This window comes from Leucopleurus acutus (assembly GCF_964270905.1).
Source record: "Leucopleurus acutus genome assembly, chromosome: 17".
NCBI lineage: Eukaryota > Metazoa > Chordata > Mammalia > Artiodactyla > Delphinidae > Leucopleurus > Leucopleurus acutus.
Genome location: NC_139159.1, coordinates 74,449,003 through 74,465,709, shown reverse-complemented (window position 1 = coordinate 74,465,709; position 16,707 = coordinate 74,449,003). Strand labels below are relative to the sequence as shown.

The 16,707-nt window shown below is 38.6% G+C and overlaps 1 protein-coding gene across 3 annotated transcripts in view; it reads left to right on the top strand.

Moving 5' to 3' along the window:
* ADCY8 (adenylate cyclase 8) overlaps positions 1 to 16,707 on the top strand; it is a gene marked incomplete at both ends in the record, with an annotated part of 213,885 nt that overhangs the window by 37,603 nt on the left and 159,575 nt on the right. For all 3 annotated transcript variants that reach the window (XM_082858592.1, XM_082858591.1, XM_082858590.1), the window contains one exon: positions 7,132 to 7,281. In XM_082858592.1, the coding sequence (XP_082714718.1) occupies positions 7,132 to 7,281 (150 nt within the window). The remainder of the gene's footprint in view (positions 1 to 7,131; positions 7,282 to 16,707) is intronic.

The following is a 16,707-nucleotide window of genomic DNA, read 5'->3' as shown; positions in this document are numbered from 1 at the left end:
AACAAACGTTGTTTTCTGTTCTGCAACTTTTTATCTCTATATGAATGGAAAAGCTTTACACTCTTAAAGGTCAGAGCCTTGAGAATGGGCTGTCCTGTACATTTCAGGCTATAGGCAACATTCTTACCTCCAAGCAAAAGCAACAGAATACAAAGGTTAAAAAGTAAAAGAAACAGACCTAATATGGGGTCAGCTTTGTTCTTCCCTATTACAGTACAGGCTGATGCACACATATAAAGGAGGTCAAAAGGTGGTGTTATCTGTGATCTTCAGACCATTTTCATGAACGTGTGATTCCCTATGGCAGCCCATGGACCCACTGCAGTAGACGACTCTGGCAGCTTTCTAGAAATAAAGATTCCCAGGCGGCCTCATCCCTGGATATTTTTATTCAGAAGGTCTGAATAGGGCCCGGGGAAATCTGCATCTTTTTAACTCTCCCAGATGATTGGCCTGTGGAGTCAGGATGATTAATTTTCTGGAGGTCACACTCAACTCCTCTCTTTTATCATCTACACAAAATTTATCAGTGAATCTTGTCTTTACCTTTGAAATATAGTCAGGGTCTGGCCAGATCTCACCAGCTGCACAGTTGCCACCCAGGTCCAAGCCCACAATCTCTTTCCAACGGTATTTTCCTAAAAACCTTCTAGCTTTTCTCCCTGACTCCATCCTGGCACTCCCTAGAGTCTGTTCTCCTCATAGCAGCCAGTGCATGACCCTTAAAACAGAAGGTGGGGCATGCCTCCCGGTACCCAGGATTCTCCCATGCCTTAAAAGCCAATATTCTTATCATGTGCAAGACCATACACAGTCTGACTGCTTGTTACCTTTCAGGGCTCATCTCCTAAAGGTGCCTGCATCCTCCTGTATCCCTCTCTGCTCCAGCCATGGCGGACTTTGAGTGGGCTTCTTGCTTCTCCTGCCTCGGAGCCTTTGCACTTTGTCTTCTCTGCCAGAACTGCTCTTCCCAAATATCGCATGACTCACTCCCTCACTTTCTTCAGGTCTTGCTCAAGTATCTTCTTATCAGAGAGTCCTTCTCTGAACTCCCTGTAAAGGAGCAGCCCCATCCCTACTGTATCACTTTCTATCCTCCTTATGCTGCTATATTTGTCTTCTTAGTATTTATCACACACACCGCCACCATGTGTTAAATAGTCCTTCATTTATTTGTTTATTGCCTGTCTCCCACCACTGGAATGAGAGCTGAACTTTATCTCCTTTGCACGTTGCCAGTTCATAAAACCATACCTGACACATAGAACTTGCTCCATACATCATTTTGAACGGATAAATTATTTAGTAGTGAAGGGTTAGGAAGACTTGTTAATGGCAGTTTACAGATATGTAAGGGTAGAAAAATAAAGCATTGATCGACAAATGTTTCTTAAGCGTCTCACGTTCAGAATCTTAGCTCTGGGGCAGAGGTGGCTTACAGGTGGGGCTTACAGGGGTCTAGAGAGAGTTGTAGGTTGGAGGGATTACATAATAGAACCAATCTGAGGCAGTCATAACAATGTCCCCCCACCCCTTTCATGGAACCACTGATCTGCAGCTGCTATAATGGAATAGCATCTCCTTCATAAAATTTACTTTAAAAAAGCAATAATCACAATTTAGGTATTTTTAGATATTTATTTGATACTAAAATGCAGCAGTAAAGATATTTGTGAAGTCAATTACTGACTAAGGATCAAGTTCCTACATGAGTGGCTGTTTTTGGACTCTCTTCTCCTCCAACGTCTCCACTCTGCCTCCCCTCAGCTTTTGTTCCCCTGGTTCCTGAGTCTTGAACTCTGCTCTGCTTCTGAGACTCTCAGTCACCTCCTTTGGAATTTGCAGATGCCCCTAGGAAGAAGGAGCTCCAGATGCTAGGCTCACCTGTTTGGGCGTAATTCTTCTCCATCTTGACTCCTTATGTTTTGTTTTTTTTGTTGATTTGTTTTGTTTTCTGCCTTGTTAGATCTTCACAAGTAAGTTTGTCTGAGTAACCTATTCCTCCTATTTCAATACACGCACGCACGCACATGCACACGCACACTTATGCATGGACATATACATGTAAATATATGTATATATTTATTTCCTTTTATTTTAAGCATTAAGATCACACGGAAATTACAGATTAGTGTTTTAATACAGTTTTAAATATTACAGCTTACTTAACGTATCATAAAGGTTTGCTCATGTCATTAAATATTTTTAATGCAATTTTATATTCCCTTGTATATGCCTCAATTATTCAGCCATTTCCCCTGCTGTTAAAAATATGCAGTTTCTACTTATTTTTAAAAACTTTCATTAATAAAGCTTCAATGAACATCCTTTAACAGAAATTTCTGATCCTGTATTTGATTGTTTCCTTTAGATAGATAACTAGAAGTTGGGTCACTGGGTCAAAAGAAATGAGTAAATTTTGCAACATGTTGCCAGTTTGTTTTCCAGAAATACCTAGGAAAGTCCCTCCACATCAGCAATGTATCAGATTGATTTAAGACAGGTAAAATTTAAGACAGGTAAAATCTTATTTTACAAATATTCAATATGTGCCTAAAAAAGAATTTGTACTATTAAACTTGCATACCGTGTTCCATTTCAAGGTTGTTAATTGTATGAGCTTTTCAAGTTGTTTCTATCTTTGTTGATTTTTTAAAAATTCTTCATATGAGCTGAAAATTAATTTTTGCTAGTTATAAATGTTGCAAATATCTCTTCTTATAGTATTTTCCATTTTATTTATGTTGTCTTTCAATGAATAGAAATGCTTAATTTTAATTTTGTCAAATGTATTCATCTATTTTTATGGTTTGTATTCTTTGCGTTTTATTTTAAAAATCCATTACAGTAGTAAAAGTATTCTCCTAGATTGTCTTCTAAGATTTCATATTTGTTCCTTTCATATTTAAGACTTTAATCCACCTGCAGTGTATTTCTATGTATTGGATTAGGCAGGGATTTACTTTTACTTTGTTTCCCAAGTGAATAACAAACTGTTCTAACACCCTTTGTTCACAAGTCCCTCTTTTCTCCTTATAACTACAAAGCACGATTATCAAATTTGTGTGTTTATGTTTCTGGGCTCTCTATTCACATCCACTGGTCAATTTGTGTATCCCCGTGTAAATACCATGAGGTCTTAATCACTGCAATGTTATAACAAGTCTGTTACCTGGTACTGCAAGTCTCCCATTTTGTTCTCCTTTAAGAATATCTTAGTATTCTTTTTTTTCTAAACATCTGTATTGGAGTATAATTGCTTTACATTGTTGTGTTAATTTCTGCTGTATAATGAAGTGAATCAGTTATACGTATACATATATCCCCATAAGAATATCTTATGTATTCTTGACTCTTTGATCTTCTATACAAATTTTAGAATCATCTTGAATTCCACTGGAGGTAAAAATACCTACCAAGTTTTGAAATCTTTACTATAGCAATTCTTTCATCTTACAGCATAACGTGGTGTACAACCCTCCATCTGGGTCTTATTTGATTATTTTAAATTCAATTTCATTATTTTCTCTGTTAAATTAATTTTCTATCTGTTTATCATGGTTGCATTAGAAATGCAATTAGCGTTTTAATTTGACTTTATATCCAACATCTTTGTTAAATTCTTATTAATCCTAGTAATTTTTCTGTAGAGACTTTCAGAGATATTCCACATAGATAATTATCTGCAAAAATGAAAGTGTATTTCTTCCTTTCCAAGTTTTATCACCTTTATTTTGTTTCTGTTTTTGTCTTACTGAGATCGCTGGAATTTGAGAATGATGTTGAATACATTGGAGATAACTGTCATCCTGGCCTTTAAGCAAATGTTTTTAACCTTTTATCATTGAGTAAGTTGTTCGTTTTAGGTGTTTTTGTCTTTGTTTCTGTAGATATTCTGCATAGTGATTAAGAAAGTTTACTCCTAATCTCCACATTTTTTTAAATGAAAGAATATTGAATTTCATCAGTGCTGTTTCATCTCAGTGGGATGATTATATGGTTTTTTTTAAAGCTGTAAATGTGGTGAATTGCATTAGTTGACTGGATAATGTTAAACTATCCTCAGATTCCTGGGATAAGTTTAATGTAGTCAAACTGAATTATTTTTTCTGTGTATTGATGGATTTGATTTAGTAATATTATGTGTAGGAATTTTCTTTCATGTTCATGAGTGAGATTTATCTGTTAATTACCTTTATGCACCAACTTTATTGGTTATGGTAGCAGGATGCTGCTAGCCTTATAACCTGAGCTGGAGAATATTCCCTATTTTCCTACTCTCTGGACGAGATTATGAAATATTTAAGTTATTTCTTCAACATGTGTTTGTAGAATGCTTTGATGAAGCCATCTGGGCCTGTTGCTTTCCTTGTGGAAAGATATGTAATTATGACTGCATTTATTTAATTTTTCTCTTGTCTTCTTGAGTCAGTTTTGATAAAGATATATTTTAAGAAATATGTAATTCCATTTATGATTTTCATTAGCATTGAACTTCATAATATATTTTTATTATCTATTAATTTCTGCCATATATTTAAATTCTGATTTTCTATTCTTAATATTGCTTGTTTGAACCTTTTCCCTTTTTTTCTTTATTAAGCTTGTAAGAAGTGCTACTGTTTTATTAGTCCTTTCAGAAAAAAGACTTTTGACTTTATTGAACCTCTGTATTTTATATTTGGTTTTTATTTCATTAATTTCGGCTCCTTTCTTATTTTTTTCCTTTTACATACTTTGGATTTATCTGTTTTTTGGGTTTTGCTAAACCTTTAAGTTGAATGGGTAGCACATTCATTTTCAGCCTTTTTCTTTCTTTAAAAATTTTTATTAGAGTATAGTTGATTTACAATGTTTTGTTGGTTTCAGGTGTACAGCAAAATGAATCAGTTATATATATACTTTTCTTTTTCTAATGAAGCATTTATTATTATATATTCCTTGGTGAGGACTACTAAGTTTTTTTCAGTAGTATTTTCATTATTCTTTAGCTATACATATTTTCCATTATGATATATTTTTAGATCCATGAGTTATTTAGAAGTATTTTAAATTTCTAAACACATGGTATTCTTTTAGTTATCTTTTAAATTGCTTTGTAACTTGATTTTATTGTAGTCATTGACTGTGGTTACATGATACTAGTTCTTTGAAATTTGCTGAGGCTAAGCTAACTTCAGGTCCTATCATAAAATCTTATTGTACAAACATTCAATATGTGCCTAAAAAAGAATTTGTACTATTAAACTTGCATACCATGTTCCATTTCAAGGTTGTTAATTGTATGAGCTTTTCAAGTTGTTTCTATCTTTGTTGATTTTTTAAAAATCTTTATTAACTGCTGAAAATTGTGTTAAAATAGACCATTATAATTGTAGATTTATAAATAATTCCATAGATTTATATCTTACTTTGTATTGGGTGTTTTGAGGCTATATTGTTAAATGTGTCCAAGTTCATACTTCTTATATCTTCCTGAGGAATTAAACCTTTTATACTTACATAGTGACCCTATTTATCTCTAATGATTTTCCTTAAATTCTCTTTAATACGTATTTACACAGCAAAACCAGCTTTATTTTGTTTTGATTTGCAAACTTTTTATATTATTATGTTTTAGCGATGCATTTCTTTTATCTAACTGAAAATCATTATCATAACTGGAGAGTATGTCCCTTATATATAACATGTTACTCTGACTTCTCTTCATATGGTCTTTGGTTTGTTGATATAGCTTCAAGCTTATTGACTCTTTTTTCTGTCATCTAAATTCTGCTGTTAATATCATTCAGTAAAATTTTAATTTCAGGTATTGTGTTTTTCAGTTCTAGAATTTCCATTTTGTGTGTGTGGTTTCTATTTCTCTGCTGATATTTCCTATCTTTGCACTAATTACTAGCATATTTACCCTTATATCATTGAGCAAGGTTGTAAGAGCTACTATGATTTTTGTTTGCTACTTCCAACACCCAGGTCAGATCAGAACAGGTCTATGTTGATTATCTTTTCCCTTGAGAAGGGGTCACATTTTTCTGTATATGCCCATGCCACGTAATTTCATGTTATGTTAAGGACATTGTGGATGTTATGTGGTTAAGACTCTGGATTCTCTTACATTCTTCTGGAAACTGTGATTTTTGTTTTGCTGTGCTGTGTTTTAGAAAGTAGTTAACTTGGTTGGCATCAAATGACAATCTTTGTCTTTTGAAATGCAGTTCAAATCTCAGTTCAATTCTTTTATCATCAACTCAATCATTTGCTGTTTGCCCTGTGCATATGTGGTTCAGGGAAGAGTTTATATAGGAATTTCAGGTTCCCCCTCATTGGTTCTCTTCTTTGGGGGCTTTTCCTCTCACTTTTCAGCAGCCATAGTTGTTCTGAACTCTGTTCTTTGCTTCTTCAGGCCACCGGGGTTTTCTGTTGGAGTTTTTCTCCCCTACACTATACTGAGTGTTACCTGCCCGCAAGCTAAAGCCATAAAAAGCAAGAAATCCACACTGTGCTGTTTCTTTCTTCCAAGTGTTGACTCCCTTCCAGAATCTGCCTGCTTTTCTTCACTAGAGAGAAGTTTGGAAGGGGGCAAATGTGAAAGTACAATGTTTAATTTAAGAGTCCAGCCAGGAGATTTTGGAGCCTAGGAGATGGGTAATGGCAATGGAGATGGAAAGCAGTAGACAAATATGACATCTTCTCTTCAGTTAGGAACATCAGGACCTACATGCTACTCAAGAAGAACTGGGTACCAAAGTCAAAATACAGTAGTACCATTCAGCTAACGCCTTTCCTGTTTTTTATTCATCTCTTTCTCTTCTTCTCACCTGGTTCCCCAACCCCTTAAGAAGAGGAAGAGAGAAGAAGCTGCCCTATTTTACTTGAGGTTTCCAATCCGAGTTCAAATTCAGACGTAGAGAGAGAGAGAAGCTTTAAATTGGATAGAGTGGTTGAGGGAGGTCTGAGGAGATGAGTTGACCCCAAGACCTGAATGAAGGTTCTACTAACCTGCTACTTAACATTTGGATTACTACCTTAAGATTTATATTGGAAATTTTTATTTATTTACTTTTTCTCTTTGCCTGCAAACAGCTCTTGTTTTAACCACCTGACCAGGCTATGTCTGTATTTCCGTTTTAGGTTGTGGCCCAGGCAGTGTTATTCATGTGTATGAACACGGCTGGAATCTTTATCAGTTACCTGTCAGACCGGGCCCAGCGCCAAGCCTTCCTGGAGACACGGAGGTGTGTGGAAGCCAGGCTGCGCCTAGAGACGGAAAACCAAAGACAGGTACCAACTGGAAGGGCCATATGCCCTGGTTGTCACCTAGCCAGTCTCTGAATTACGTGGAGCTTTTCTCTCCCCAGACACATCCTGAAAGTGTTCTTTCAGAGTTTCTGTCATGGGATTCCAGAGTCTAAAATATTGGGTTGGCCAAAAAGTTTGTTCGGGTTTTTCCATACGCTCTTATGGAAATAGTTATGTTAGACTCATGGGTCAAAGTGAGTTAGCTTTATTCGCCACACTCAATTCATTGTTCCCCACAAGAAATAAAATGATTCTAGACATAAAGTGATTTTCTGACGCTTTTCACTGACATCTGTGTTTGTGGACAAGGCCATGGTTTCTGAAAACCATTAGCATTCTCATCTTTGACTCTCCTTTTTTCAAACTATAAATTGCTGTTTCAAATAAATCTTTTACTACATAGCAATTCAAATTATAGGAAGCTCAGAGGAAAATCTTTTACATGTGTAGTTCCTAATACTTCATCCTGATTTTCAGAAGACATCATTGAACACAATAAATTTTATGGAACATGATACCAATCCCAGGATAGGGGATGCAGAAAAGAAAGCAAGTTGGTTCAAGGTGGAGACCATGAGTTTTAGTTGGAGGAGGTTAAGATAAAGGAGTTTCTTGGACATCCTGACTGGGTGGATGTTATAAGGTTTTACAAAATAGCTTTGGCCTCAAATGATATGTTTCCCCAAAATAAAATTAGCTTTCAAAAAAATAAAGATTTGCTCCTATTAAAATTATTCATATATTTACAATTAATGCATATCTTTGCCTCTGAAAGTAATGTTCAAATAGGAGTAACAGGAATGTGTTAAAATTGGTTATAGAATGAGCATATTTTATGTTCAACATGTTTATATGCTCATGGGAATCCTATGCTCAATAGATTTATTAGTTCTACCGTACCAGGCTCTTTTTTAAAGTTATGTCTATGGACATATGCTTGTTATTTTAAGCTTTATGCCGTAATGGTTTGAGACATTATAAAGAAATTAGCTTCAAAAAATGCAACATTTTTTTTCATTTTAACCTGATCGAATCATCAGTAAAATGTGGATCTTTAAAATGAGCAAAGCCAGGTCTGTGTGATAATGAAGGAGGTGGACAGGTAGGGTGCAACCTGACAAAACTCAACTCCCACTGCCATATGTTATTGCCAGGGGCACAGAGGAAACTACTGAATTTCCAGAACCTACATGGATTTCATAGGATTCAGAATTAGGACGTTTCTAAGTTGAAGCCTAAAACAATTATGGAACCTCCTAATAGATTTATTGTAGCTGCCCTGAACATCACTATAAAATAATTTAGAAAAATAACTTTAAGAAAGAAATCACCTTGTACAATAAACATCTCCCAGTATCTTCCAGGTTATATATACATATACATTGTGTTCTTCTGCAAAACAGAGCAGTTGCCACTGGCACGTCACTCTTTCCATGGGATCTATGCCAATTCAGACAGTGCTGCTGTATTAATAATTCATCAACTGTTCTTGATGCTCTGTCACAACCAGAACTGCAATTGTGGATAAGCTGTCTGGGAAGCTCAGTCTTTTATTTAATGTATATGAAATATTGGAGACGCTGAAAATGATTGCCTTATCGTACCCATAAGGCTTTTCTTCTTTTCCCATTCTCCAAGTTCAGTGTCTCAGAGTCACTATGATGTAGTAATCTAACACAGTGAAGGGAGCTTCCTCCGTCCTCTCTAATCTTTATTTTTTTTTAAGTTGATGGAAGGAAGAAGAAAGTAATACACAGAGGTGAGAACAAGTGACAACTCGAATGTGGTGAAAAGTTCGCTAGAATTCATTCCGCAGCCCTATTACCTCCTGGTTGGCCACCTAAACCACTTAACTGTCAGTCCTAGGTTCCTCGTCCATACGTGGGACAATACCTTTTATTTCAGCATTGTGTTTGCCTCAAATAAGGTGACATATATAAAGCAATACAAAACTATCCGTCAGCCTCATGTTTTTTATAGATGAAATACAAGAAGAGGCTCTTTTGATGGAAGGTTCTTTGCTCTGAGGATTAAGTAGAATATGCTGTTGGTTTGTTATAGCCCTGTGTGTACAATTCTGATAAAGTATTTGTGGTCTATTGGCCACCCTCTTTCCCTCCCGGGCTAGTATGTAAGCTAGCTGGCTCTGTGTCATTCAGTGCTAAAATTACTTTCCATTGATACTGATCTCTGATTCAGGTTTCCATTATCCCTGAGAACTTCCTCAGTGGTAGATGGGCAGAGAAGGCACAGGCTTTCAAATGAGACCGCCCAGGATTTGAAATCTTTCCTTAGTTGCTTACTATCCTAGTGAACGTGAGCAAGCTCTGAGTCTTAGCTGCTCCACCTGTCGCATGGGGATAATAATACCCTTCCTGAAGAGGCTCCTTAATGGTTAAACATATTGTGTGCAGAGCCCTTGCAGCTCAGTGGAGTTTTTACTAGCGTGATGGTGTACGATGATTTATATGAATCAACCAGCATAGCTCAATCCCAAGGGGACTCATTTGAGCACATGTTACGGACTGGCTCGTCTCAGGTGAAACCCCGCTTGAAAGTTATTCACACAGAAGGAAGTCAGGACGGTGGCTCTCTTCAGGTGTGCGGTGATCAGAACTCAGCATTAGGCTCTCGGTATTTTAAATGTCAGTCACACATCCAACCCCATTTACGTTTTCAGAGCTAATTATAATACCGCAACTGTTAGAAATTCTATAGCATGTGAAGGAAAACATGGCAAGTGCCTAAGTGACAGCAGATCCTTTTTCCTCAGGAAATTATCTCAAGGGTGACTAAACTGCGTTTTGCTTTTGCACTTGCATACAGAACCAAGAGGTCTTATTCTACAGAAATGTTCAAGTTTTGTAGGATTTTTTTTCAAGAACTGGCTTTCTCTTGTGGTAGCATACAAAGGAAATATTTAAGTGACTTAATAGGTTCATCAGTGAATTAATTCATTTATGGAGGATCTATTATGTGCCATGAGCTTTGCTGGACCCTGGGACTATAATGGTGACTAGCAATCAATTCCTGGTCTTACACAGTTTATGGACAGAGATGGACAGCTACACAGACACCTATATGGTGTTTGGGTTCTACCTAAACGGAAGGTTGATAGAAGGTTAGCTAAAAGAAATGATGCCTGAGTTGACTTGTGAATAGGATTTAAAACTCAGTAGAGAAGAAGTAAAGAGTATGGCATGAAGGTCTCAAACAACACATATAAACATCTTGAAGGAAGAGAGAACACTGTCAGGGCACTTACAAGCACTCCCATGATCATTCATTTATTTATTCATCCACCCATTCATGGTGGAATTATAGAGACAAGTAACACTCAGTCTCTCCTCTGGATTGGATGAATAGAATTTTAATTATTGGAAGAGAAGGAAGAAAGAATTAGCAAAGGTACTGATGACAAGGTGTATATGATCTGATGAAGGCTGGCAGCATTGGGAAGCAGGTTTCCTCTGATACCTCGCAGCAAAGTTGTGTACTTTCTTGAGTACACTGCACTTTTCCACTCAGGGAAGATATCTACTTACTGAGTGTTAACCTGTGCAGTAGGCGTTGTTCAATGTGCTCTGTATGTCAAAATGAACAAAATCTATTACAGATCTCTCTTACAGCATGCCACACTGGATCTGAATCACTGCATGCCTGTTTGTTAGGATAAGCTGTCCCTTAAGAGTGACCTATGGTAGCAGTTTCTGAAAACCAGTGAGGAATAAATGGTTCTGAAATGACTGAGATTGTCAATATTTAATAATAATGTTTAATAATGGTTACTAATCATTTTTCCAAAGAAAAATTGCCAAGCAATAGCTAAAGGATAAGTGGCACATGAGCCATGCTTCCTTTTGCTTGGTGGGTCCCACACCATGACGAGATACTTGAAGTCCTGAGAATCAGGCTTTTTCCTTGGATAACCTGAAGTTGCAGGCATTGTTCTTCAGGTCGAGAGCAAGCAGACAGGAGGAACCAGCAAATGCTAAAACTCTTTGTTCAAGGTCTCTTCTAAACGAGGTTTTTAACAAAGTTCCTTGAAGGTGACTCTCAACTTTACCATAACCCTGTTCCCTCCCATAACACCTGGCACAATACCAGGAAGAAACTACTGAATGGGCCCAAATGTTGACATTTTTAATTTAGATGATCGGCTTCAAGAAGTTGAGCACATGTTGGCTCTTTTTTTCTGGGAGGCAAGGACTTGGTCTTTTTCTTTTTTTTTTTTTTTAACAATTTTGTCATCAGTTGCAACTAGCACAGAGCATACTAAGCATCCCTTACCTGTCTGGTCTCTTGGTCTCCATCCCCAAAGCCTGGTCTGGTTCAGAACCAGTACACCGTAGGTGTCAAAAGCAAAATCTTCAATGTCTGGAAGATCTGGATTCCAGTCCTACTTCCTGTGCTTCCTGGCTGTAGGGACTTAGGCAAACTACTCTCCTCTAAAGACCTTGATTTTGTGGGCGTAAGATGATCATAATGGTCCTACCTTCCTCCAAGGTTGTGGTGAGATTAAGGACGAACAGTTCTCAGCCCAAGGCGGAGGATGTGCTCAGGGCATATTAGAGAGGATGCTGTGATGACAATGACATTGATGTCACTCCTCTCTGCGGGGAAAACCCTTCAATGGTAACATTCCCTCCAAGATAAAATTCAACCCCCCCATGCATGACCCAACAGGTCCTCCAGGATCCACCCTTTTTACTCTCTCCTCACATCCCTTTCTGCCTCCTTGCCACACACATGAAACCAAATGACCAAATCAGCTCCCTGAACTGCTATTTCCCTGCTCTGTGTCATGTGGTTCTTGCAGCCTAGAAAGCCACGTCCCTCTCATTACTTTCAGAGTAATGTCTCTTGCCTGGATATACCATTCCAGCACCCCTTCCTCAGTGAGGCTTGCTTGTTGAGTTGAAATGTTTTCCTTATACTTCCAACATGCCTTAAAGTTAACTGTATCATAGAACCTGTCATACTTTATAATGTTTACTAGTCTGCATTTCTCTTTTTCCATGGCCAATAAGGACTACTTAAAGGCAGCTCTTCTACATGATTCATCTGATTCTCTGGTATTTATCCAGCACAATGGCTGAAATATAAGATCTTCTGATTAACATTTATTTAACTGAGTTATGTTGAATTCAAATTTTGGCTCCTTTCACCTCCACCTAAACCAGGGTCATGTTGTAATAATTCTTCTGTATAAAAGTAAAGAGACTTGGTACTTCTCTGGTGGTCTAGTGGTTAAGACTCCACACTTCCACTGCAGGGGGTTCCGGGTTGATCCCTGGTCAGGGAACTAAGATCCCACATGCCACATGGCATGGCCAAAAAAAAAAAAAAATAGTAAAGAGACTTGTGCCCACCGTGATCCCCATTAAAAATTTGGAGGAGGACTCATCTAATTCAGGAGAGCCTTGGACAGGCTGAGAACGTGTCTTATACAGACCTGTGAAAGGAATTTTCCATCTGGAAGCTACGTCTTACAACATCTCTCTTTGGGGAGTTAGATTCTAATTATTGTAGTTTTTGTAATCCCACCTCTCTTGCAAATGATCCAAATGGCCCATATTTGTTTTAAATATTAAAATGAATTAATAGTTTTTCTTTCATCTTTGAGAATTGCCGAAACCTACTTATGGTAATCATGGCATTTTGAGGTATCTCCGAAGCTCTGAGGGCCCCGGAATAAAGTTTCTGATGATGCCATATGTTGCAACAGCAGGAAGATTATTATTAAATGCAGCAGATGTTTTAGCTGTATTAAAGCAATTTTGTTTAACTTAAACATCTTTGTCAGACAATATTGGTGTAAGCTAATGGTTTGCACAATAGATTGGGTGAGAAAGTTGGGTTTCTTACAGAGTTTTGAGTTGGTTGTTTGAATGCATGTTGGTGCCCAATAGCATCTAGGGAAGTGTTTTTTCAAGCTCTAGATAACTGTTACCTAGTAAGGCAGAGCCTTGACATTCATTCATTCAAGGAAGAATCAAAGTTGACCTGGAATTTGCAGAACCTCAATGTCTGTTTTTTCTGCTCCAGTTAGATAGGTCTTTTCATTATGCGCCAGAAAAACCTTTTTGTGCTATTCTCCTCTTACATTTAAGACCACCCATGTGCCATGAACAAGACCATCATGTTCATCCTTATCTGATATTAATATATTTCATATTAACTATTCTCTAGTTTATAGTGGAACATTCTCAGTTTCCTGAATATTCTTCTTATCTTATTACACTCGTGCCTTTGCTTATGCTTTTCCCCTACCTGGTATAAATTCCTTTCATCCCTAAACCTTATCCACTCTTCAAAACTCAGCTGAAAGTTCACCTCCTCCACCAAGACCCTCTCTCTTCCACCTAGCTGTGACCTCCTTGAGTGTTTCACTTGTATATTTCTTTGGGGAATTAATCTCCTTCTACATTCTGCTATGCTCTTGCTGAATTTTTCCTTCTACACTGTAAACTCTTTGAGGATTGGATACATGTTTCATTTGTGCTCTTCACAATAACTGTGGATCCAAGAGGGGGGAAACTCAAGCTAGGAAGAAAAGCAGACACAATCAACATTTAATGGGTGCTATAATTGTGTTTGCTAAATGTCTGTTCACTCAAAAATAGATGTGAATAAATAGATTTGGGAAACACTCTCCTCCCATGATGTGATTGTTGGGTCCTTGTCCTCCAACCCAGGAGTCTGATCTTTCCTTGACAATTAACAACGTTAACTTCCTCCATCTACCAGTCCAAGTTCACTTGTCTCTTATTCCTTTACATAAATGACTTCAGCCTAGGTAGAGTTCCGCCTAAGCAACATTTTAAAAGCTATATTTTGCCTGGAGGCATCTTCTCGATCATCTTACTCCTTGAAAGCTTCTCTGCCTCTGTGCGCCACTTCTTTCGTAGTTTTGTTTCTTTTCTTTCAGGTGTGTTGGGGAGAAAAAGTAAAGTGTTCTTCCAATCACCATCCTCAGTCAATATATAATACTCCACAACTGTACTGTCCAATAGAATTTCCTGTGATGACTGGAAATATTCTGTATTTTTGTTTTCCAAATACAATTAACCACATATAACTATTTAGCAGCACATGAAATTAGTCAGTGTGACTGAGGAATTGATTTTTTATTTTAATTCTTTTAAATTTAAAGAACCATTAACTAGCCATTTTATCTCTTGTTTCTCTTTTGGGGATTTATCATGACTTCAACCATCACTTCTGGATGGTTCCATGTCAGTATCTCTAACACCATGTTATTTTCTGAGCTCCAGATGCCCAGCATCAACATCCTGCCGGACAGCTTCAGCTGCATCTCCCACAGGTACCACTGGCTCAGCCTGTCCTTGATTCTCTCATCCCCCCAAAATGCATTTTCGTTCTAATAGCACTTCCTTGTACCTGATTCACCCACATCAACTGTGGTACCAGTTCCTGTTGATGCCATAATCCCCTGTATTTACTAACTGTCCCTATATTTCTTTTTCTAACACTATTTAAGTCCTCCCACAGAATAGCTTCCTAACTGGCACTAACCAGTTTCTAACCAGTGTGAACTGCTCTAACCACCTGGAGTCACTCCACCCTAAAATGATTCTGGAAAAAGAAGCTGTATTTCGCTTCTTCCCATTTTCTTTCTGATCTGTGACATGGGAGACTCTACACATATGTGAGACCTCATGAGAATGTATGGAGCACGAGCTCCTGTTTTCTCTGCATCTATACTTGTCCCTCTCCATCTCACAGAGAGTAAGAGTCCCGTGTAATGTATTCGTGTCCAGGCCTTATGTGGGGTAAGAACGCGGATCCTCCTCTCTCCACCGGGAGCCTGCCCATGCAGGCTGCTTTCCTCCCCATAGGGAACCCCCTGATTCAGTGAGCCCTACAGTGGCCCAGATGCTCCGTCTCTGGCTGAGGAGCTGTAGGTAGTACAAAAAGAAGGCCTAGGACCCACATTGTTCACTCACTTTGCAGCCACGGCCCCCATCTTTTTTTTTTTTTTTTTTTTTTTTTTTGCGGTACGCGGGCCTCTCACTGCTGTGGCCTCTCCCGTTGCGGAGCACAGGCTCCGGATGCACAGGCTCAGTGGCCATGGCTCACGGGCCCAGCCTTTCCACAGCATATGGGATCTTCCCGGACCGGGGCACGAATCCGCGTCGCCTGCTTCGGCGCCACCAGGGAAGCCCGGTCCCCATCTTTTTTGCTAATAATAAAGTGTCCTGATTCCTGTCTGCCTCTTGTATCTGTTTCTCAGCAGGTTCATTTGAGAGGTGAGGGATGAAACTCACATCTCAAAACCCCAACAGAGTGTAATGCCTGTCAGGATCATCTTCTTGTGCCCAGTTTTGATTATAGAAGATTTCACACTAAAGCCCCCCACGGATTGCTACCGCCTGTAGACTCGAAACCAATCTCGTTTGCGCTGTATCACAACCCATCCACTACCTGGCTCCTGCCCGACTTTTCAATCGTGTCACTTGCTACCACTGTCCTTGTACTGTTACTCTCCCTCCAACCCAGTAAGCATGCCGCACACTTCTGTGCCTTTGATTTCTTGCCCTCCAGGTCCAGGCTGTATCCTTCTCTGCCTTTCTCTGTGCCTCAGGAAGCTAACCTTTGTGGATGCATCCGCTGGCTCGCTACCTCTAACTGCTGGTCGGGTTTGGACAAGGAGAGGCACTGGCTGGAGACTTGAGGGTGGGAAGGCGAAGAGGCCATGGATTTATCTCCTCACTGTCTACCTGGCTGGATGGTGCACTAACAGTGCTTCCATCTCTCTACCAAAGGCCACAGTTTCTCTCAGGCAGCCATTTCCTAAGGCTACAGGTTTTTCCAGGCTCCAGGAGTGTTTGTAGCTCTACTCTTCCTAGTTTTGGGGTGCTTGAGCACCCATTGTTGGGTTCCTTAACTCCGTATTAAACTCTTTCATTACACGTTTTGAGGTACCAACTGCATCCCTCCACAATTACCTGCTCCTACTGTTCCCTTTGCATGAGATGCCCATCTCCCTCCATCTGTATTTGTGAGACAGTTTGGCAGAGCAGAAAGACAAGGAATCAGAAAAACTCTGCTCCGTCCAATATAGTAGCCACCAGCCACTAGGCACGTGAACTGTGCCTAGTCTAAATTGAGATGTGCTGGGAGCATAAAATACACACCAGATTTTGAAGACAATACCAAGAAAAAAAAAGGAATGCAAATTATCTCATTGATAACTTTTTACATATTGGTTACATGCTGATTACACATGGAAATGATATATTTGGGGTATACAAGATTAAATAGAATATACCATTGACATGAATTTCAACTGATTCTTTTTCCTTTTTTATGTGTGCACCGGCTCATATTCTATTTCTGCTGGACAGTGCCAGCTTAGATGCTCATCCCATGTCAATTTCCAAC